General features: G+C 37.6%; 1 protein-coding gene across 5 annotated transcripts in view; it reads right to left on the bottom strand.

The window, feature by feature from the left end:
* OXR1 (oxidation resistance 1) overlaps nucleotides 1-25,255 on the bottom strand; it is a 463,267-nt gene that overhangs the window by 129,123 nt on the left and 308,889 nt on the right. The window contains exon 1 of one of the 5 annotated variants that reach the window (XM_082434281.1): nucleotides 8,804-9,045. The exons of the other annotated variants lie outside the window; for them this stretch is intronic. Within the exon in view, the coding sequence (XP_082290407.1) occupies nucleotides 8,804-8,822 (19 nt within the window). The 5' untranslated portion in view covers nucleotides 8,823-9,045. Of the gene's footprint in view, nucleotides 1-8,803; nucleotides 9,046-25,255 lie in introns of those variants that run through there. 5 annotated transcript variants of the gene reach the window in all.

Raw genomic sequence — 25,255 nt, 5'->3', positions numbered from 1 at the left:
AATTTAATGTGTCTGAAACTGAGAAAACGTTATCACAACAATAGTGAAAAATAACTTTGAGATCTTTTCTTCAAGTTTAAGACTTGGTGGTGGCGGTTGTTTTGATTATTACAAGGATCTACAATGTTAAATGAGGAAATCAGCCTTAACTTGGAAGATAAAGCAGAAGGGAAAAAAAGACATCCTTAAATGAAACACTTATCTCAAGTTTTACAAAAGTGTATGAGTTTTAAAAAACTAAGAAAATTAGATACTTTTAAAGTAAAAAAAAATTATAACCAAGATTTAATCATCCAGACAGATGTGTTAAGAAACCAGAAGACCAAAGGAGAAATAAACAAATTAATTTAAAAATATGAAAAAGGACTTAATTAAAAGAGAAAAGCTGTCAAACTTCAATCAAGGGCTTGTCATACAGAGAATGACATTTGTAGGAATACAATTGAAAATATAAATATAGTAAGCAAGAAAGAGGAAATACTAGTTAAAAATGTAATCATCAAATCTACAAAAGGGAAAAAGGGTTTTCTTAGCTAATAGGCTGAGACAGTAAATATCATACCTCTACATAACTTAATTTTTAAAAATTAAAAAAAAGAATATGTGGTTAACTGCATAACCTTGACTTGCCTCTAATAAGCAAGCTTAATATCTGTAGCCCTGAGATGTTTCTAATATGTCCAGATTATTTATTCAATTTTTAAAATATTTTTTTGCCTTGAAAGAATTTATGCTACAAAACACACACACACACACACACACACACACACACACACACGTGCTATTAGAGCAAACCTCTTCTTTTATTCATTGTAGCAATTCTTTTTTGTTTCTCTTTTTTTCAGCAATGAGCAGCCTTTAGATATACCAAAGTCCCAAGTTCATTTCAAATCTGGGTTAAAAGACAGTTTTGACTCTTGGACAATATTGATGATGCATGTGGAATCAGATGACATGAATGTCTGTAGGTGGGGGAAGGGTTGCTTTGTAGACATCTTTGTAGGCAAGTTATGTAACATTTTTATACCACAGTTTCCTTCCCTGTAAAATGGAAATAAAGTTAGCCCTGTCTACTTCATGGGGATGTTAAGGAATTTTAAGTAAAATGAGGATGCATGTAAAGGTTTTTATAAATTATGCAGTGACGAGCAAATTCAAGTTATTCTCTCCTAGAAACAGTAGTAGATTTACACTTGAGACACACTTAAAGAAGAAAAACAATTCCAATGCTCTTAGGCATAAATGAAGGTTAATTATGAGTGTACATCATGTCACTGGCGAACTCTGAGACCTCATCTTGTACTACTACTCTGTCTAGTCGTGTTCTTTCTGTTCTGTGAACAAACCAAATTCGTTTTCACCTCCCAACCTTTGCACTTGCTGTCTCTCTATCTGGTTAGCTATTCTCCTGGTTCCTTGTATGGCTTCTCATCATTTGGGTCTCAACTCTAATGACACATTCTCAGAGATGCGCCCCCATCATTATCCAAGCTAACTGTATCTCTGCCCACCCCACTCCAGTCTCATGTGACCACATAACGCTATACTATTTTCTTCTTAACATTTATTATTTAAATACCTTATTTCTTTTTTACTTGTTTGTGGAGAAATCACCACCATGTAAGGGCACAGTGTCCTTTTTACAGAGAACCTTAGTAACAACCAAGCAGTCTGTCACTAAGCTAGATCAGACTGCCAACACTTTGGATGACAGTCAGGAAGTTCATAGTGACCTTGCCAAATGAGAGACATGGTCAGCTGGAAACCTGACTTTCCAGAGGAACAAGGTGGGTAGGGAAGGATGTGAAATTGACAATTTTCCATATGATGCATTTGGATAAGTAATGATAGATATCCTTTTACTAATTAAATTCAATATGTATTTATACATCCTTCAGATAACTGATTTGCCTGTAATTTCTATTCTATAGCATACGTAATGCTATTTTAAAATATCCTCTCTCACTGAGTCCCATAATCAAAAGCAAAACTGTGACATGTCACATTTATTGCTGGCATTCCCCAGCCTCCTCTTTCAAAAAGTGTTTCTTGAGGCATTTAATCCCTTTCCACTCACTATTTACATGCTTGCCCCACGACTCACTCCCCAAGGCCCTGCTTTCAGCTGTCAGCAGATCTCTATTTGCTGTTTCTTCTTCTAAATTCCAATTCAGAATTATACATAACCCAACCATGACACTTAACGAAATGCATAATTATAACTGTCTGCATATGTGTCTGTCCCGCTCGTTAAATTCTACTTGCATTACCAAACATGGAGTCCCTGCACTTACTTATTACAGAATATAGTAGACATCCAATAAATGCTTTCATTTTATATTTTTCCACAGTGTTGCCTTTCTTTTTTTAACCATTGCCCATATGTTACTTTATTATTACTATTTGAATGTCAACATGAGTGGAATTGGGGTCATTTGTACATTTTTCTATGTTAAAAACTCATACCTTCTTTTTAGAAAAAAAATTCAAAAAGTGATGGAGGAAAGAGGCTTCACTGTGTCCTGGCTGTGCTAAGCCAGGCAACTCTCAATTTTTCACTTAAGTGGAAGAAAATTGAAGAAATTAATTAATGATTAATTGAAGAAAATTAATTAATTAATTGAAGAAAATCCCAGAGAACAGCTGAATCTACATATAGTTCTATTTTTCCAATTAATCTACTTAGTCACTTAATTAAGGACGTGGAGTGGTCTGAACACAGATTCCCGGAGCCAGGTCTTGGGTTTGAATCCTGATTCTGACCCTTAACTTAGCTTGTTTGACTTCAGGCAAATTTCTTCATCTACCTGCATTTTAACTTCCTCGTTTGTAAAATGGGGGTAATAATTGTACCCAATGAATAGGGTTGATCCAAGGATACAGTCAACAAATATTTATTTAGGACATATTATATACCAGGCTCTGCTCTGGGTACAAGGGATAGAATATGAAAAAAAAAAGACAAAAAAATCCTTCTTCACAGGTTTTGCACTCCGGTTAGCAAAATAAATACAAACACACATACATGTGTTAGCGATAAGTGCTAAGGAAAAAAATAATAAAGAAAGGTATGAACTGTGATGGGGCTGGAGGGATTTAAAGTTTTAGATAAGGTGACCAGGGAAGTTCACACTGAAAAGTCCTGAAAAAAGACTGAAGAACGCAAGGGAGCTGGCCACGTCTGTCTCTATGGGAGAGCCTCCGAGGCAGAGGGAACAGTACTTGTAAAAGCCTTGAGGAAGAAAGAAGCTTGTCTGGTGTGTTCAAGGGACAGCAAAAAGCCCAGTGTAGCTGGAGTGCAGTGAATTGTAGGAAGTTGTGTGTGTGTGTGTACTCGTGTCGGGGTGTCAGGTAGGGCCCTGTGCACCACGATGAGGACTTCAGCTTGGCTTTTACTCTGAGAGAGAAGAGCCCTTGAAGAGGTTTGGGCACACAGGAAAGACACAATGAGATTCATGTTTTAACTGCATTCCTCCAGGTGCCTTACTGAAAGCTGACTGGTAGAGGGGCGATGGGGGAAAGCAAGGGCAGAGGCAGGGAGACCTATTGCCATAATGCAGTTGAAAGATGATGGTGTCTGGACCTAGAAGGAAGTAGCACAGGTAGTTAAGAGCTGGGCAGATTCTGGATTTATTTTGAGAATAGAGCTAGCAGAATCTCTGGGCTGATCAGATATAGAGTGGAAGAGGAAAAGGAAGAATAGCAACGTTTCTGGCCTGAATGATTAGAAAAAGGGTGCTTCCATGAACTGAAATACTAATAAATGCTTAATGCATGATTTATGTAATTTTGCTAAAATGTGTTAACCTGTTAATGAGTTAATAAATGGTACAGATGAACCTATTTGCTGGGCAGGAATAGAGACGCAGATGTAGACAACGGATGTGTGGACACAGGGGGAGGAAGGGAGGGTGGGATGAATCGGGAGATTAGGATTGACATACATACACTACCATGTGTAAAATAGATAGCTAGCGGGAACCTGCTGTATAGCACAGGAGGCTCAGCTCGGTGCTCTGTGATGACCTAGATGGGTGGGATGGGGGTGGAGGGAGGTCCAAGAGGGAGGGGATATAGGTATACATATAGCTGATTCACTTGTTGTACAGCAGAAACTAACACAACATTGTAAGGCAATTATACTCCAAAATATATATATATATATATATATATATATATGTATGTATGTATATGTAAAGCACTTAGTATAGTACTTAGTACCAAGTCAGCCCAATATAGGTGTTTGCTGTCAACAACTAATGAATTGAGATGGGAAATGTATTAACCCCCAGAATATTATTAGATGAGAAAATGTTCACAGTAGAGTTAAAACTTCTGGTCTTTGGAAATAAAGTGACTGAAATGAGATACTGAAAGACTCTCCGTTGGATGTTAAAGTATAGGAGATAAACAGGATTTTCAAGTAATGACCACAATTCCCTCTCCTTCAATTCTCCCTTTTCACCTGCATGTGCCTTTAAAACAGTATTTTTCTCCTTTTTACTCCTACCTCTTGAAAGTATACCTAACTTCAAAAAACAACACATGCACAAAACATATTAACCTTCCAAAAAAAAAATCTATGTGTTTTATACTCACTATAGCAATGGAATTTACATTCAACAATACTATTTTAAGTACCATGGAAGTACTTGTATTTTGAAGATACAACGATGACATTTATTTTTTATTGTTATTTTATGTTCTTGAAACTGTGAAAGCCAATACAATGAAATGTAAGTATTAGAGAATGCTCAAATACATACAAATATCCTAACCAGCTTTTTTTTTTTTTTAAAGCACTTTTGGTTTCTATGCAAAGGTTTGGTTTCTATGTTCTTCTATAGAATTCATTTTTCACTGGCGAATTGTAAGATGACATTTCAAGCTAAAAATATCTGGAATCTTCCTGATGGCAGAAAAAGGGTCCTGGCTATGGAAATAACTATGTGACTGATTCCATTTGATTCAATTAACTTTGCATCATTTCATTTCTCCTTTGTGAATATCTGGGATCAGGGAGTAGGGCCCTTCCATAATTACTATTATGACTTACAGTATTTTTTTTCCCCAGTGGGCATTAGCTTATACCTATAACTCTCCTTCTGTAGGAAGTATGACTCTATTAAAATGTATGCTCATGTGCCGATTCTATTTCAGTTTAAGTCTTTATGTATAACAGGGCCTGGTAAATAAATAACACTGGGGACCCAATAAATAGACAATACGGTTTGGCTGCTTCGACCAGACCAAGCAACTAAAACAAACACAGAAAGAACAATAACTGCTGGAAACCCCACCCCACCCCCTCCCACCGTGTTTTCCTCTGAAGGTGAGGAGTTAGACAAAACTCTTTGTCATATACTGATTCCAAAATCCACTGTTAAACACGCTTATGTTCTTTTTTCCAAAGCCTTACTGTAATTTACAGATCGATATGGCTCTTAAATGGAAGGAACAAAGACAGGAAAAGAACTGGAGAATCTAAGTAACCTCTTTTATTTTTAAAGCCACAGAGGTGCTGTGGGCTGTAGTTCTGCTAATTCAGTAAAGGATACAAGTTCTCAGAGACTGGCGTGCATTCAGCACTGGGTCTCAAAATAGCTTGAATGCTGCAAGTTGGAAGTTCTCTGAAGACAGATTTCACAGTTCTCCTTTTAATTCAGGCAGTGAGTTAATGGGTCATATCATCATCTCCAATGATAATTAAAATGCAGAATTTACTCTCTTTAATTTGGGATAAATTCTATAATTTCTCCTTCTTTCCTCTTCCCAACCATCTAATGTTTTGTTTAATGTTGATGCTAAAATTGATAGCTGAACAGTACTTCATGGTTTATCAAGTGCTCTTATATACATTTCGTATTCAATATTTTTACTGGTCCAATATTTTTTACAAATCGTCCTAACAACATCATGATGAAGGAATTATTCATATGATTTCTATTCTTTAGATATGTAATTTGAAACTCTGAAAACAATTCTGGATCACTAAGTACATATAGTTTAAAGGAGCAGAACCATAACTTGAACCACGTCTTTAATTTTAAAAAACTGTACCCTTGGGCTTCCCTGGTGGCGCAGTGGTTGAGAATCTGCCTGCCAATGCAGGGGACACGGGTTCGAGCCCTGGTCTGGGAAGATCCCACATGCCGCGGAGCAACTAGGCCCGTGAGCCACAATTACTGAACCTGCACGTCTGGAGCCCGTGCTCCGCAACAAGAGAGGCCGCGATAATGAGAGGCCCACGCACCGCGATGAAGAGTGGCCCCTGCTTGCCGCAACTAGAGGAAGCCCTCGCACAGAAACGAAGACCCAACACAGCCAAAAATAAAAAACAAACAAACAAACAAACAAAAAATGGTGTGCTCCTATTTAAAAAAAAAACTGTACCCTTTGCATTTCATTACAGTTAAATATTGGTAATTATATTACTAAAAATTCTCTGAGTATTTTCCAGAGGTTTTCAGTCAAGACAGTTGCCCAAGAACAGGGAGAACCACAGCGCAAGGGAATTAGGGTGGAGGAAGGTACTGAGAAGGGACCAAAATTGGCCATGGATAAGCTACATAACAGAAAGAGAATACTCTTACAGAGTTTGAATGTGAAATGCACAGCATTTAGCACATTATACAAGTAATGCATTTATCTATAATTTTTACTGCCATATTTCATCAAGACTGCATTTATTATAAGATGCACCACCAAGAGAAAAAACAAAAAACAAAAAACAAAACCCTGTCAATTAAACCATGATACGCCATTGATCATAAGATATTTTGAGATTTTAAAAAATCAAAATGTGAAAAAGGTACATCTTAGAATCCAGGAAATATAGTACTGGTAACTGCGGAGGGTATGGGAATTCTCAAAATCAGTCATTATAACCTAACTAGACAATCAATAAGCATTTATTAAGTGCCTATGGATGGGTATAAAGAAGCGAAATGCATAATCTCAGTGAAGAGGCTTAAGTGCTACATATGAAATATTAATTGCTATCCTTCAGTTTCACAATGATGACCACTGGTTGGAGAAAACAAATCTGCCTGTGCAAAAAAGATGTCTGGGTGTGCAAGTGCCAGGGGGTTATGAGGTATAGGAAGGAGGAGGAGATAGAGGAATAAAGAGGAGGAAGCAGCTGGGGGAGGGGAGGATGGCTTGGAGGACCGGTAGGAAGAATGGAAGGAGGGGTCTAACCTCTCCAGGAGCTTCACTGAAATTCATGAGTGGTCTGAATCCTGTGCGCACAGATCTCCTGATCCTATTAATTGCTGGGCTGTATGTGAAATGATTCTTTGAAACAACAGCTTTGAAAAAGGGCTTCAAACATTTTTGTAACATCTAGAGTCTAACCCTGAAAATTTTTCCATTCTTGTATATTGTTTAAATCACAAAGACTGAAAACTTGGACACTTTTGATACCTCTCAAATTTGAGCTAAATGTAACTGCTTAAACATTGGACATTGCTTGGAAATTAAATTTTGTTATGACTGGTTATCAACATTCTTGATGACTTAAAAGTTTTAGATTCTGTGATTAACGTTAAAAAGTTGTTTGGGCTGAAACCAATCATCTAAATATTTAACTTGGGCATTTTGCATATTATTATGCTTATAAGCACAGAATCTGTGTGCTGAACTGGAAAAATGAAATTAGATTGTTTATTTCTAATTAAAAACATTTCTGTTTCTGCAGTGAGATTTTTCATAAATAAATTACCCTGTAATGTGAAATAATTGCTTTCGCAATTAACCAAATAAGAAGAAAAGATACTCAACCTTTTAGCCATGCATTATGCTCATAAATTTATTGCTAATTTGAAAGGGATAATATCCTGTAGCATCATTAGGCTTCAAGACTAAGTGATAAACTATATTATACATTCTGATACTGTTACATAATTGCTTGTGATTGAGGAAAAAGTAACCTAGCAATGGTAATTACTTCTTTTAAAAGGAAAAACTATAAATAAATAATAATGCAGAGCAATTTCATTTTTAAAAGTCAATAATAAATTCCATCTGCTGCACGCCATTAAAAATCAAAGAGGTTACTTACGTGCCTCAGATCTTTTTATATCTTTATGCCTTCCATTTAGAAGTATAGGTCGACCCATCAATGATAATGTTATTTTGACTTGTTTGACCAAAACTTAAAAAAAAAAAAGACAAAAACCTCCTATTGATTTCCCTCCGCATTTCTGTGGAGCCTAAAAGACTTATTTCAATAAAATGCCAAAGGAAAACAAAGACATTTAAGCAAACTTTTAAGAGGATGGTTAGGAGAGCCTAATGAAATGCATTACCAGTCTTTGAAACCCAGAGAACACGCATAAGCGTGTGACTTAATCACTATCATTACCCTAGTTGTGCACAACCTTTCAGTTAAGGGCAAGATAAGGCAATATGGAAATCTTACTGACAAATTTCATTTCCTATGAATGAATGAAAGAAGTCACTAATGACATATATAAATGGCCACCGGACATGAAAACAGACCCAATATCACTATGTTTGAATCTATTTCTGGTAGGGCCTCCATATAGAATCACAGCAGCTGCACCTACAGCAAATCATAGACAAATAATGTAGTTGCACAGAAAGTCTTTTTCATATCCTATATTCAGATTAGTATTTTAACAGAGTCACTCCCTCCTGATTGCCCCCAGCAAACATTCCCTTCCTGGAGGTAGTAACCAACAGATCCATATAGCTCATCTGGATTTTGAAAATATAACAAAGTCACCTTTCTCTGACCTTCTAAAATGACTTGTTTAAAGCTGAGAGCACTTACACGTACCTTTACGTGCGCAGAACATTTCTGAGGTCCTCCCTTCAACCCCTACTCAGCCAGCAAAGTGCTGCTCTCAGGAAGAGAGGACGGGGATTTTGGTTCCTGTGCTTCCCCGGGTAATACAACACTTCCTTTCTGGGAGAGTGCCCTCTACTCCCGGCCCTGACCTCTGGTGGCAGTGTTCGAGTCTCAAAGGTTTCTGTTTCTGCACACGGTAAACCCACCGTATTGCCTCCTGGCTGCGTAAGCCTCCCTCTTGGTTCACTGAACATTCTCGAAACAGTGCCAGCATGCTCTACATAATACACTACTAAGTGGACCCTCTAAGTCTATCATGGAGTGAGATAACAGAACTCAGTATCTAACTTCTGTACGTTTCTTATCTTAAAGTGAATCAATGGCTCAGCCACCTTTAACAAATCTCTATTATGTACTCCTAACAGCACTGAGACTCAGCAGATCTGATAAGGCTGGGGCCTAACCTGATTGGTGTTTTATACCTTTACAGATATTTAAATGCTGTTAGCTCACTGTCCAAACCTAAGTTTGATTTTTTTTTCTCCAGAACCTCCATCTGCATTGTCATGATACAGTACACACTACTTTGCATTACAGTTATTTCCTTCTGTATTTTTTCCCTGTTAGGACAAGAAGAGAGTACGTAACAGCACCTATAATAGTGTGGAAACTTAGTAACTGAATGAATGAATGAGCCATAATAACTCCCTCTTCCTACCTGCCCCCCACCTCCCCTTAATTCACATTCTGTGTTAGTCCCTTAAAAGCAAATGGCACCATCCACAGCCTGGCTCTATTTGACTCCCTGTCCATACACTTAAACTTGAGAATCCTGGAGAAGATTTTGGTGGATGTTTCCCTTTTATTCTCCCCGGTCATCACATTTTTATGGAATCCTTCAATGGCAGCTCACTGAGATATAACCATATGATAATACTGTATTCTATTTGGTGCGTAGGGATTATTATCATCAGGAAGAGAAAATGTCAACTCAGTAGATAAAAACCCTTTGCAAGTCCAAGGTCTACTGTCTGCCAAAATAGGCGGGCTCCAGGGGCAAGTTAAAAAAATATACAAGTCATTGAAAACTGTGTGCAGTACATTGTGATGAACTGACAATGATTATAAAGAAAACGGAGTTCATATTACCACCAGTTCATGACACTGGCATCTCTACGTAATACAGTAAGACCAAGATTTTGTGTGCAGTACAGAACTTATGGCCTTTACCAAGTTCTGACAGTTCCATAATAAGCTATTCATTGGCTAGTAAAGGACCGGACCAAACCAACATGATTTCAGAGGAAAATGGTATAAACTGGCAATATAATTCATTCTCAAATGAAAATTATGATATCTAATCTTCTCTATGGAGCTACCGTTGTATCCACCCCAAACTATTTGGCTCCTTTAAGGGTTCCAGCAGTATTCCATATGAATGCTATTAATTAAATAAGACAACCTATGTAAAACTTCTGGTAAAGTTCCTGGCACTCCGCTGTAAGTGTTTTAACAGCTATTAATTTCTATTCCATTCCTTAATGATACGACTGGCTTATTCCAGTCCTAGATACCATTCTACATAAGAGTAATGCTAATGCTAAACAATGCCTTACATGTAGGTAAGGCTTTATCATTTACAAAGTGCTTCAACTAATATTCTCTAGTTATACACACAACCACCCTGGGAGATGTTGCTTTTTCTCAAAGTTCTGTGGACTTAGCTATGTATAGAAACTTAATGACAATGTATCCTTGCAGCTTTATATGGTGAGCAAAAAGAGAGGGCAGAAGTGTTTTGAAGTTGCTCTAATGTTCACCTTCAAATAATTCAGCATAGCTGCAGACTACTGGAAACAACAGCAAGCAGGTAGAAAGCAGGAATGAACTGGCTCTTTTTATAAATCAAGACTTTATATTAGAAGAAGAGACTCACACACAAAAAACCCTAGACAAAACATAAACATATGGTTTTCAGGATCTGCAGAAAATGCAAAAGGGGGGTTTTTATATATTTACATCTCACATAGATGGTAATGCTATCTATATCTGCACTGTGTTTGAATTCAAATAATAGAAGTATAAGGACGTACACACATATCAAATACACTTGTAAACTGGCCATATGAAAAGTACTTGTATAAACAAATATCCATATCTATTATACATTTCATATCTACACAAGACATATTTCCCAGTATTTTGTCATTTGCTCTTTCTTATTTGCTTTCACTAGGAATCTGATAGGAACTAGATTTGACTCACTTGTCAGCTAAGTGTAGTTCTTTCAAGGTTTTGTAAGACCAAGTCAGTCTTTTAATTGTGCTTAGAACCATCCATTAGGCATCTGATGACAGTTTCCAAAGAATAAATACTGGCTCTTGGGCATTGCTTCCTCTTAGCTGTCCATCAACTTTGGGATCCAGGCTGCTAAGAAGCTTGTTTTTAAAATATTTTTAGTGCTGTGGTCAGGAATGCCACTGCTTCTACATAACCTCCGGTTTTTATTCTAGATTCTTTTTCCAGTTTTTTTAAAATGTATTTCCTATCTTACTTCTTGATTGATTTGCCTTATATTATATATGTTACATCATGTAGTTTGATCAATTCGTGATAATGAGACATTTTATTTCATTGAAAGGTTTTTTTCCTCCAATTTTATTGTGGTAAGAACATAACGTTCTTACCACACAGTCTAGTTCTTATCAGATTCCTAATGTGAGCAAATAAGAAAGAGCAAACGACAACATACCGGGACATACGTATTTTGTGTAGATATAACACATATATAGATATTTGTTTACACAGGTACTTTTCATATGACCATTTCACAAGTGTGTTTGATATATGTGTGTCTCTTATTTGAATTCCAACACTTAACATGTTAACATGTAAAATTTTGCATACAGTACATTATTGTTCATTATAATGTGACTTTTTTCCTTATTAATTTATTTTATTTTTTATTGAAGTATAGTTGATTTACAAAATTGTGTTAGTTTCAAATATACAGCAAAGTGATTCAGCTATATGTATACACACACACATATATATATATATATATTCTTTTTCAGATTCTTTTCCACTATAGGTTATTACAAGATACTGAATTTAGTTCCCTGTGCTATACAGTAGGTCCTTGTTGTTTACTTTATATACAGTGGTGTGTATATGTTAATCCCAAACTCCCAATTTATGCCTTCCTCCCTTTCCGCTTTGGTAACCATAAGTTTGTTTTCTATGGCTGTGGGTCTATTTCTGTATTGTAAATAAGTTCATTTGTATCATTTTTTAAAGATTCCACATACAAGTGATAACATATGATACTCGTTTTTCTCTTTCTGACTTACTTCACTTAGTATGATAATCTCTAGGTCCATCCATGTAGCTGCAAATGGCAAAATTTCATTCTTTTCTATGGCTGAGTAATATTCCATTGTATATACATACCACATCTTCTTTATCCATTCATCTGTCAATGGACATTTAGGTTGCTTCCATGTCCTGGCTATTGTAAATAGTGCTGCTATGAACACTGGGGTGCATGTATCTTTTCAAATTACGTTTTCTCTGGATTGCTGGATCATGCGGCAGTTTTATTTTTAGTTTTTTAAGGAACCTCCATACTGTTCTCCATAGTGGCTGTACCAATTTACATTCCCGCCAACAGTGTAGGAGGGTTCCTTTTTCTCCACACCCTCTCCAGCAAATAATGTGACTTTAAATGTAAAAATTTGTTGTTTTATTTCTATGAGATGGATAAATCTGCTTGACTACACAATTAGGGCTTGTTCAAACTGAACTTTTTTTTGAAGATGGTAGGGATAGGATCCTTTGCTAAAGGAAAATTTATGAAAAAATAGTCTTTCCAATACTTGGGTAATTTCAGAATCTTGTGGTCTTCCTATTTATAGATGTTAATTGTTGGCAGGTAGGATTATAAAAGCACTTTTGCTAATATCACATTACAATGCCAAGGATACAACCTTAACTTGAGATGTGAATTTTACTTGTGGCGTGCACCCTTATCAAAATGCATGCTACAGAACACAAAAAGAACACTTTCCTCCTCAGGTGAAGTGCCAAACAAATGTGGTTAAGATCCTGAGTGATCAGTGGTGTCAGTTCTAAAACAAAGGTTTCCCAGGGGATGAATGCAAAGGAAAGGCAATGTTCCCTGGTGGAGAGAAAACATCCACTTCTCTATGAGAAAGGCTACTTATCAAGTATTTAATTTTCTTTTAGAAGAGGAAGGGTGTTTAAGAGTGATTTTTAAAAGAAAATTTGAGCTGCTTACAGTAGCGATTATTGTTGGGTATATGTAGGGTATTTCAAGTGTACTAGTCTTCATGGAAATAAATGCCTCGCAAAATTCCTATAAGTTTAGTTTGCCTAAAAGAGCTTTCACCAAACCAGATCAGGTAGCACGTAACAAAATTAATGCTGTTTACTGAGCAACTAGTGTTTGAGGGAAGCCTTTGCCAAACACTGGAGTTACAGTGGCGATTCAGTAACCTGATATACACAGTCTTTTTAATTTTCTTCTTTCTCCTTGTGAACATACTTTCTGAATGAAGGGAAAAAAGCCCCAAATTCTGTGTTTTTCCCTTGGGAAAAATGTCTCCCATTGAGCAGGGAGCACAATTTCTGTTCTATTTTTCCCTCCTTTTATATTTCTCAGCAATCTGCACTAAATGGTCAGCTTGTCTCCTTTCTCTGGGCTGTATCAGCTAACGTAAATATTGCAAAGTGATCAACAGTTAAGACTCTGGAGCCAGTCTGCCTGGGTTCCAGCCTCCACTTTCCAGCCATGAGGCCTGGGGTAAATTATTAACCTCTCTGCCTCTCAGTTTTCTCACCTGTGAAACTAGGATTTTAATACTTCCTACCTCATAGGGCTGCTATGAGGATTAAGTGCTTTAATACATAAGAGAAACTCAGAATAGTACTTGGCATGGAATAAGTACTCAATAAATGCTAGCTTGTTAAATTATCATTATAAAGAGAAAGCTATTAAAGTAGGTGTAGGTATTTCACATATTGCCAGCCATATCAAGATAAGCCATGTTAATACAACATTCTTTATAATATAGAAATTTATTAGGATGAACTCTTCAAAACAAAGCTTTCCTTAACTATCTGATTTTGAAATTTCAAAATTGTCATAAGAAAAGAGAGGAAATAAAGGAAAAAACCCTCAGTTCATAATGACAAATGAGTTTTAAGCTTGATTTCAAGCTCCTATAATAAAGTCTAACCAAGAAAACGAATGATTCCACACATAAAAAGTTACACAGTACATGAAAATTATTATAGCCTAAAAGAATTATGTTAAAGTTAGTGTTTGATTAAAATAGTTACATCAGTCAATGGTGCCTTGGGACTTCCCTGGTGGCGCAGTGGTTAAGAATCCGCCTGCCAATGCAGGGGACACGGGTTCGAGCCCTGGTCTGGGAGGATCCCACATGCCGTGGAGCAACTAAGCCAGTGCGCCACAACTACTGAGCCTGTGCTCTAGAGCCCGTAAGCCACAACTACTGAGCCCGCGTGCCACAACTACTGAAGCCTGTGGCGCCTAGAGCCAGTGCTCCGCAACAAGAGAAGCCACCACAATGAGAAGCCCGTGAACCACAATGAAGAGTAGCCCCTGCTCATGGCAACTAGAGAAAGCCTGTGCACAGCGACAAAGACCCAACACAGCCAAAAATAAATAAATAAATAGATCGATAGATAGATAAATAAATAAATATTAAAAACAAATCAATGGTGCCTTGGACATTGTCTAATAGTGTATATCTTAAACTTTTACTTTATTATAATTATTAATTTAAAAAGTTTCCCCAGATATGACTAATATGCCATATAATTGTTTTTCAACAAAAGGGGGACAATCATTAAGATTATGGACATTGAGAAGTGGAAACAACAAAGATCAAGCAGAAGATTATAAAAGAGAAAAACAATGAAATGATTAGTGACTGATCAATAAGAAAAGGAAATGGAATAGGTATCATTTAAGAAAATAATTCAAGATCTCTCAGTCACGTTGGTCAGAAACAAGTTAGTCCTCTTGAAAATCAGAATGACCTTTTAGCTTTTGTTTTCACATATGTTTACCATTTGTAGTGTAGAAATTAAAATTATACTATATTTGATCTATTTAGACTATATGGCTGGAAATTGATGTAAAAACTGGAATTCATTATTTTATTTTTTAAAACAATCTATTACACTTCCTGACAAAAGTCATTTCTATAGTTCAAAAGCAAAAGTACTCTCCATCACCATTTAATGGCTGGAAAAAAAAAAAGCCTAGATTTGACTAAGCTAATTTTGGAATAGTCAGGAAAGAATGGGGATGGGAAACAGCAAAAGGAGGATATTTGGGATGTCCAGGCTGTCTGCCCAGCACTGCTACTTTATATGGAACAAAGGCTTTGCTCCACCAGCTTGAAAGAATCTTTTTGTGCCTTGTAAATTATACTGAGGATTTGGATTTTAATCTGAGGGCAATAGGGAGGTACTTAGGCTTTTAAGCAGAGCACCTTTTGACACCACCCTTACAGTTCTCCAGGGTCTGTCCAATTCTGGCTCTTTAATTCTCTTTAAGGGCAACATCTTTGAACTAGATGGGACTCTCCTCCCATTGTCCTTGGTCCCCAATATCCTTTCTTCCCCACAAAATGCAATCCAGTTTGTGTTCTCAGTCAACGTAGAGAACCATGAGGACAACTGAAATCAATACTCAGACAAAATCAGACCTGACAGAGTGGATTCACTACTCACAGGATCCGGCCTAAGAACTCATTTCCATCATCACGCCCTCTTGCTCACTGAGTTTAACATACGCAGCCTTCTTTGCTGTTCTTTGAACACACCAAGCATGCTCCTGTCCTAACACTTTTGTACTTGTGGTTCCCCTTTTCTTAGAATGCTCTCCCCAGACATTGGCCTGACCTTGCTCCCTCATTTTATTTAAGTCCCTGTTCACATAGCTCTTCCTTAGAGAGGTCTTTTCTCACTACAGTATCCGGGGAAGCACCCCCTTACATGTTGTTTCCTTCATGACACATCACTAACTGATATTATATCTTTATATGTTTCTGCATAGTCCCCCCTACTAGAATTTAAGCTCTAAGAATGTTCATTGCTATAGGCCCCACAACCAAAACAATGTCTGGAACATTGTAGGAGACCAAGAAATATCTATTCAATGGCCCAACTAGAAGTTGCTGGGCATATAACAGACATCCAATGAGTACTTGTGGAAAACCTATTAAGGTTTAGACTGAATGAATGTGTACATGCTTTATGCTAGATTAAAAATATGTATTCATAATAATAATTCTATTGCTATTTTATTTTAAATTTGCTCCTAATTACTGATGTGCTCAGACTTGGGGTGTCATGAGTCTTTCCTAGAGTAATGTTGTCTAAATTGAGATTTAAAGAGAGAAATAAATTAGGCAAGCAGGATCATGTGTTGAAAAGGTAGATGGGAACAGGGGAAAGGGAAAGTAAGTACTCAAGGCAGAGAGACTACAGGGGAAAAGGCCTGCTGAGGAAGCTTCAACTGCAAGAAGTCCAGTGTGACAGCAGCATGCTATAGGAGAAGATATGACAAATTATGGTACAGAGAGAGGAGAGAGATGAGATTATGGAAATAAGCAGGAACCAGGGCCTTCATGTGCCCTGTAAATTACACTGAGAATTTAGATTTTAATCTGAGGGCAATAGGGAGAGCATTAATAAGATCAGACTTGAACTCTAAAAATTAGCCCCAATACAGGAGATGGATTGGAGGGGGACACATTCTGAATGTAACAGTGGTCTTAGGAGGTGATGATTATAATCCATGTGATATATGAAGCTCAATAATGACAGCAGGGACTGAAAGAAGTGAATCAATCGAAGACACTTTACAGGTTAGAATAGCTAGGATTTCTTGAGTGATTATAGCTGCGTTGATGGCGGAGATGTGCTTGGGGTGGTAGAAGAAAGAACCTATTTTGGTACCAGAGAATACTGAAGGGAGCTCAGCTTTAAATGGGGGCATTAGAAAACCAACTGTGGAAAGGTTGGTTTTGAAATACCTGTGGAATATCCTAGTAGATGTCTAGTAAACAGTTGTAGGTCTAAAGTTTATGATAATCTTCTCAGCTGGAAATTTAGATTTGAACATAATCTGCTCATGGATGTGAATTAATATTGCTTAGGACAAACATATTCTCATATATTCTTTACCTAGATTCAGCCATTGTTAATATTTTATCCCATTTGTTTTACATTTGTGCTCTCCCTCTCTTTCTCTTCTCTCTCTGACATATATGTATACACACACACACACACATAATGTATATATTTGTTGAACCATTTGAGGGTAAGTTACATGCATCATGGCTCTGGCCCTAAATACTCAAGTGTATACTTCCTATGAATAGGGATATTCATGCATACCCATGAATATGCAGTTTTCAATTTGGTCAATTTCACATTGACAGAGTACTTTTATATGATTGTTGTCTGCAGTCCAATTTTGACTACTGACCCAATAATGACTCCAGACAGCATTTTTAATTCTCAAGTTAAGGTTGATTTCTTCTGCTAAGTTTGGCTTTCACAATTACACAAAAGTCTAAGAGTCACGATAAGTAGTTGATTTTGTTTGATTTTCCTTCCTATAAAAGAAGTAATAAGGTTTGAAAGAATATTTCTTTATGTTACTGAAGTCCATCTCCTGCAGCTTTTTTTTTTAATTCTATAAGTCCTATCATCTACATAAAGGCAAAGCTATCACATGAATAAAAAAGAGTTGCCCAACTGACCTCCTCTGTATAGTATTTGCTTTGATGCTTTTTTATGAGCAATAAAGCTTCTTAAGCCCCCAGGGAACATTCTTCCTGTTCTTAAGATCACCTAATTTTTGTTTGTTTCTTTTTTGTTTTTTGTTTTTTTTGGCCTCGCGGCTTGTGGGATCTTAGTTCCATGGACTAGGGATTGAACCTGTGGCCTCGGCAGTGAGAGCGCTAAGTCCTAATCACTGGACAGCCAGGGAATTCCCAAGATCAGCTAATTTGAGTTACATTATTTTTTTTTCTCCCTTTAGGAAAGTAATTGATAAGGAAAGGATGGAGGGTAGTGGTGGAAGGTGACAAAGTCCATTCTGTAAAGTAGACTTTACTATTAAAGTCACCTTTAAGAAGTATCAAAATTATAATTCTAAAAAATGTAACACACCAAAGCATCAGCTAGAGCTAAATTCAGTAGGTTGTCAGTAAGAGTTCAGAGTAGGACGATATAAACCATCAGCATTCCAAACCTAACAGGACCAGAGCTGCACAATGGGAGGCTTTATTTATAGGAATCCTTTCGCACCCACTTGCAAAGTTGCTAAACTGGTTTCTGTTTCCTTTGTGGGTGTTTTGGTCAAAGAAGAGAAGCGTGTTTTGGCTTGTCACTGAATGTTGATCTTTAATGGAAAAGAAACAGATTTATCAGAATTATTTACTTCCACAGTAGTCCTGACTTCACATCGTTCAAAGCCACCCATAGCTGTGCAAATGGCTTCCTCGCTTCCCATCCCTCTTTTTTTAGATATGAGGAATGGACCTGGGTTAATCTGCAAGTCACGTCAAAGGCAAAGGTTTGATACGTCTTAAATCTCTGATAAAAAATAGTACACACAGCAGTCCTTAGCTGCCCTCGGAAACCACCACCAAGATGACCAAACCATGATACGTTTGTCATTAGGCTACTGGAAGATTTGCCCCAAAAGTATGTGAACTTGGGTGTACCTTCATAAGGTATCTGTTTTAGAACCTTAAAAACAAAATCAAATGGTGGGGCTCCAGTATAAAGCTGTAAAATTAGGGGCTTTGAAATCAGACACTTCTGAGTTTGAATTCTCTCTCTGCTGCTTTCTGTGTTGCTTTGGCTGAATTACATAAAGCTCTCTATCCCCCAGTTGCCTCGCTAGTAACAAAGGAGAGATAGCACGTACCTGCCAGGGCATTAAATTAGGATTAAATGAGATAACATATGTAACATGTCTAAGTGCAATATCTACCATATGGTAGGTGCTTAAAAATAATTCCCTGAGCCCTTCAGCATGCTGACAAGGACTGATTTACTACAAAGCAGAAGGCCTGATTCAAGGCAGAAGGATTGATTTAAGGCAGAAGAGATGGAGAGGAGGGACCCGAGACTTCCTGGAAGCGGTGACATAAATCAGTGAAGGAAGGAAAGCAGGAGACAGGCGGCTATGTCACGGTCTAGACAAGGGCACAAGAAGCTCGAACTTGGATAGCACCAGTGAGGAAGATGACTGGAGAGGACTTGTGAGAGTGTTAGGGAGCACAGGAGACATGTGACTCCCGGTGTTCACGTCTGCGGGGCAGAGAGAGTGATGCTGTCCTTGCACCCAGCGGGCAGGAAGAGATGGCTTGAGTCAAAAATGGTCATTTGAATTCTCAGGTGTTTCCAGGGACCCACAGACTCTTAGGGGGCAGTCGCTCAGCTCCAGCTGGACTTGTGGTGCCTTAAGCTTAACAGAAAAGTTAGCACCCAGTTCGATTTTGGGGGAGTCAGCTACATACAGGTGAGTTGATACCACTGCAGAAAATATCCTCAAGAAAGGAAAAAGTGTAGAGAAAGAAGAGAACAGGAAAGCTCTAGACCATGTGTATTTAGGTCAGACATAACGATCCTGTTCTTTTTCAGCTTTAAGGGCAGAGTGCCAAAACTATGTTTGTAGAAGGTGTTGAAACACAGTGTGGGAGGTTCTACACTCACCTGGTCTCTGGGACATTGGTCAGTTGGCGTCTTCTTATTTAAACAACAAAAAACATTCAGAGAGGGTTTCTTTCTTTATGGGGGATCAAGAATAGCAAAAACTAACACTCCCTGTGTTGCTTCGTGGCAGGTACTCTGGTGTGGTAGGAAGAATAATGACACCTAAAAGTGCCCTTGTCCTAATCCCCCAAACCTGTGAATATGTTACCTTAAGCAGCAAAGGGGAATTAAGGTTGTAGATGGAATTGAGATGCAGATGAAATGAATTAAGGTTGCTAATCAGTTGGCCTTGAGATGGGAAACTAACCTGGTGGGCCCAGTGTAATCACAAGGGTCCTCGTAAGTGGAAGAGGGAGACAGGAGGGTCAGTGCCTGTGTGATGCGTGTGAGAAAGACTTGATCGGCCATTGCTGGCCCTGAAGATGGCAGTGGGCCACCAGCCAAGGGCTGTAGCCAGAAACCTCTAAAAGCCTCTAGAAGCTAGAAAAGGCAGGAAAATAGATCCTCCCCTAGAGCCTTCAGAAAGAAATGTAGCCCTCCACACATACTGACTTTAGCCTAGTGAGATGCATTTTGGACTTCAGACCACCAGAACTGTAAGATAATAAATCTGTGCTGTTTTAAGCCACTCACTTTTTGATAATTTGTTACAATTGCAACAGGAAACTAATACATCTGGTAAATAGTTCACATACCATATTTGAGGTAGGACCTATTATTACCCCCAGTTTACAAAGAATTAAAATGAAGAGAAGTCATACCTTGGTCTGCTCCCAAAGCCTGTGCTCTTAGTCACTACATTTCCCCCTCCAAATTCTTCCAAAATATTGGGCTGGCCAATAAGTTCATTCGGGTTTTTCCATAAGATTTTCGGAAAACCCAAACGAACTTTTTGGCCAACCCAATATCTAGCGAGGAGCCTCAAGTCATCAGCTTTCGTTTTTTACAAAATTCCTCAACATAGTTCTACTCATCTAAAGACAACTACCTCACATTATAATGGGACAAGAATGGATTATAATCGCACCCAATAAAAACAGTATGACTGTCTTCTTGTTAGGATGACTTTGTATTAGTTGCTTTCAACCAGGAATGTAAGAAGTGCCTTGTCACAAATAACTAATTGCCATTCCTTGAAGCTTAGTGTTTATGCTGTTTCAACGTAAATAAGAAGTAGGAGCTATCTGACTTGAGGTCTTTAGCAATGCCCTTGTTCACATTAAATTCTAGCTATTTCTGTTCTGGCTCCTCCCCTCCAGAAGGTGGTTGGCTCAATTAAAGCAGGCCATTAGGTAAGCCTAGGCTGAGTCTTGCCGGAGAAGAAGGAAGAACACCTGACCTGTACAAATAGACCTCAGACAGAAACCAGCTCGGCAATGCCGACAGCCAGGCATACCAGATCCTTGTGTTTTAATTTAATTCCTGTAGTTGTAATTTTGATAAACAATTCCTTTTTAAAAAATTGTAGTTTTCAAGTGCAAGATAGTACAGAGTTTTTATCTTTATGAATTACCTTATACAGTAAACGTTTCTAAAAGCTTGCCTTTCCCATGAAATCGTTCTCCTCACTCCCCTTCAGCACAAAGGAATGATTTTGCCCTAGTGCAAATCAAAAGTCCCAGAATCTCACCTCCTTCATCTTGTAACATTTCAAGAAATCTAAGCTGAAGAGAGCATTATGCAGCCTCTGGTCTATTAACTGACTGTAACCTGATGTGGCTTTTTAACCAGAATGACATCCTGTACTACCTCAAATCCTTTGTGCAAAGAGATGTGCGAGTCACGGGCACACACATGTGCACAGGGCACACAAATACACGCACATCTTGTACACAAACATGAGCTGCCTAAATCATTTCTGAAACGCTTACCTCAATCATAGTACATAAACTTTTTGAAAACCACTCTCTGAGAATAAATAAGAAAAGCTTATGTAACAATTATCAAAAGGTAGGGACTGCCTCTATCTTATTGCACACAGCTGTACAACCATTTGTTAATCAGCTGTGTACTGGAAAGGCAGTAAACAGTTTTATTCAATAAACCTCTTCCTCTCTTTGACCTGGTTTAAAATCATGTAATCCGACACTTCAGTAAAGCAACTGAGCTTTGTTACTGCATAAATTTCCACATCTCTCCACAAAAACAAATGGATGAGTTCAGAAGCAATGATTTTTAATGCTGTAAGTCTTCTTAGTAAGAGCAATACCCATAGAAATTTACAAAAAGCTGAAAACCAATATCATACTTAATTTAGAGGACGTCAACAATACTGTATATGACAGAAAGGGGAAAGATGGTGGCACCTAAGTGTTTTTAAAATTCACATAAATATGCATATTTGTCCAACAAATTATGTATTTTGTGTTTGTTCCCTGTTAAAAGATGGTACCAAACCATGAACACAGGAAACAAGTTTTGCAGTCTCTCTCCATTAATAGCAATGACCTTGTCCCGATACAGCCGTATTTTCCTGTTATGCAGTTCTTGGCTATTAACAGCTGATGTTTTTCAAATAACTCAGCAGTTCATGACTGTGGAACACAACAAACCTTACAGATAAATAACTGGGGAGAGAAAGAGCAATAATAGAAGTCGAAGTATTTTGGCTCTAAAACTAATTGGTTGCATAAACCTTAGAGAAGTCTTTGAAATTAAACTTAGTAAGAACTCTTACTGCTCTAACATCTATTTAGCAATATAATTAACTAAACTAATGAGATCAAATATTAGTCAGCACCATCTATAACTCAAAATAGCTATATTCCATTTGGAATGACGAATGAAAGTGTTACCACATGGAGGACCGGCTTACATGGCGGTAATTTTTAAGCCTACGGGGAAGAGCTGAAAAACATGTATTGTCAAATTTATGATTGAAAAAAATCATTAATCACCCATAAATAGGGTATGCACGGTTTTGTGTATATACCACATGTAGAGAAATTCTTAAGCACACTAAAGCATGTTTAAAGGAAGAACAAAAGGAATGTCTATATGCAGATGTTTGGACATTCAAACCATATTGTCTTTAAGATAACTATGAAACCCTAGTGGTGAATGGGGTATGGATGGGGGATTACAAAGTGTTTCTGTTTGCTTGTTGGTATACTGCTTTTTAGTTTTGTTATTCATATTAAGCTCTATAATTTTAATAGATTTATTTATCATGAGGTTTAGATGACAATAATGGAGGCACATTCTACACTTTATGTGGGTTTTGGGTCTGAAGTCCTTGAATAAGTTCAAGGTGGTATGATTCCACTGCAGCTGCAAGTGGTAGACATGTCTAGGGATATCACCAAAGTCTACAATTTCCTCTTGTTGAAGAGGTGGACCCATGTTGGCACATGGTTCTCCATGACCATTTCCTTGAGCTGACTGGATAATGAGGTCTCCACTTGACACTTGACTCAAGGGCTGTTCTTCTATGGGCAGACAGTCTGGGCAATCAGATACTCTCTCAAATTGGAACTGAGAGATGAATTCTGGAGCTCAAAGACCATGTTCTTAGAGCCTAATTGAAGTCATAACGACAAAAGCCATCTGTAAGCTAATGGATAAGGAGGGAAACTAGTCTATACACAGGAGAATGGAAAAGACTTGCACAGAAAAATGGAAGTCAAAGACCTTGGGGAAGCAGGGAAAGAGAGAGACAACCTTGGCTCGTGATTTTCTAGGACCAAGTCCTATGTTCACAAAGCCTGGACTGTGGATGTCATTGTTTACCCAATCATTACCATCTCTATCTAGTAGCATTGGATAGTTGTAACTTTTATGACTCAGCCTTGACTAGAAAGAACACTACCATTTAAAGAGTATGAAACATTTCACTGGAAAAATTTATAGAGTTTTCTCATTTGACCCTTACTAAAGCTCTGAAAATTATCACTCCTATTTTATAGGCAATAAAAAGGAAATAGGTAGGTTTTGTTCAACACTGTAGAGCTTTGTCCAACACTGGGATTTTCAACTGGGGACTGTCCATCTCTATTATTCCATCCAACCACCACCATCACACCCAGACAGTTTCTTCCCAGCAGAAATTTCCTAACAAATTTCCTAACAAAATTTGTCCATATTCATAAATGTTCTTGTTTTCCTAATAACTGACACCACGCCCAGAATTTCTGTAGAATGGTGGAGCTCTCTCACCCCTAACACAATGGTGCCAGACTTGTCATTGGAGGTTTTAGCCCTTATGCTAATTCTGTAAATCTGATAGTACTGCATACAGGTGTTGGGGGCATAATGGGTAAGTGGATTCTGAGAGTAAAGGCTATTTTAAAGAATCATAAGCTTTTCAACTAATCCTTAAGCACCCTGAAGGTTATTAACATTTAAATCAATGTACTTTAAGTAAAGCGACTTCGTAATGTAGACAGGCCATATCAGCTGAAGGCCTTAAAAGAAAAGACAGGTTATGCAGATGGCCAACAGGCACATGAAAAGATACTTAACATTATTAATCATCAGAGAAATGCAAATCAAAACAACAATGAGATATCACTTGGCTATCACCAAAAAGAACACAAATAACAAACGTTGGCAGGGATGTGGAAAAAAGGGAACCCTCCTACACTGTTGATGGGAATGTAAATTGGTGCAGCCAATGTGTAAAACATTATGGAGGGTTCTCAAAAAGCTAAAAATAGAACTACCATATGACCCAGCAATTCTACTCCCGGGTATATATCCGAAAAAAACCCAAAAGCACTAATTTGAAAAGATACACACACCCCAACGTTCATAGCAGCATTACTTACAATCATCAAGACATGGAAGCAATCTAAGTGTCCATCAACAGATGAAATGGATAAAGAAGATGTGGTATGTATATATATATATATATATATATATAATGGAATACTACTCAGCCATAAAAAAGAATGAAATTTTGCCATTTGCAACAACATGGATGGACTTGGAGGATATAACGTTAAGTGAAATAAGTCAGAGAAAGAGAAATACTGTAAGATATCACTTATATATGGTATCTAAAAAATACAACAAACTAGGGAACATAAAAAAGAAGCAGACTCACAGATATAGAGAACTAGCGGTTACCGGTGGGAAGAGGGAAGTGGGGAGGGGCAGTACAGGGATAGGGGATTAAGAAGTACAAACTGCTATGTATAAAATAAGCTACAGAGATATATTATAGAACACAGGGAATATAGCCAATATTTTATAATAACTATAAATGGAGTATAACCTTTAAAAATTGTGAATCACTATATTGTACACCTGTAACATAAAATATCGCATATCAACTATACTTCAAAAAAATTAAAAAAAGAAAAGACAGGTTTCCTGAAGAAGGAATTAGGTCTCAAGACTACAACACAGAGACCCTGCCTGAGTTTCCAGCCTTCCTGTCTTGTCCTGCAGAATTAGGATTAAAGACTGCAACATCAACTCTTACCTGAATTTCTACCCTGCCAGCTTGCTTTCAGATTTTGGATGTGCCAGTTCCCACAACTGTATAAGCCAATTCTTTAAAATAAATCTCTCTAGATAAATAGAGAGTTGGATAGATTATATATTTTTAAATTGTGCGTGTGTGTGTATGTGTGTGTGTTTCCTGTTGATTATGTTTCTCTGGAGAACCCTGACTGATACTTAGGGTTTGCTGAGGTTGTTGAGGGT

Source organism: Balaenoptera physalus (assembly GCF_965194825.1).
Source record: "Balaenoptera physalus genome assembly, chromosome: 17".
Taxonomy (NCBI): domain Eukaryota; kingdom Metazoa; phylum Chordata; class Mammalia; order Artiodactyla; family Balaenopteridae; genus Balaenoptera; species Balaenoptera physalus.
This window is presented reverse-complemented; position numbering and strand designations above follow the sequence as displayed.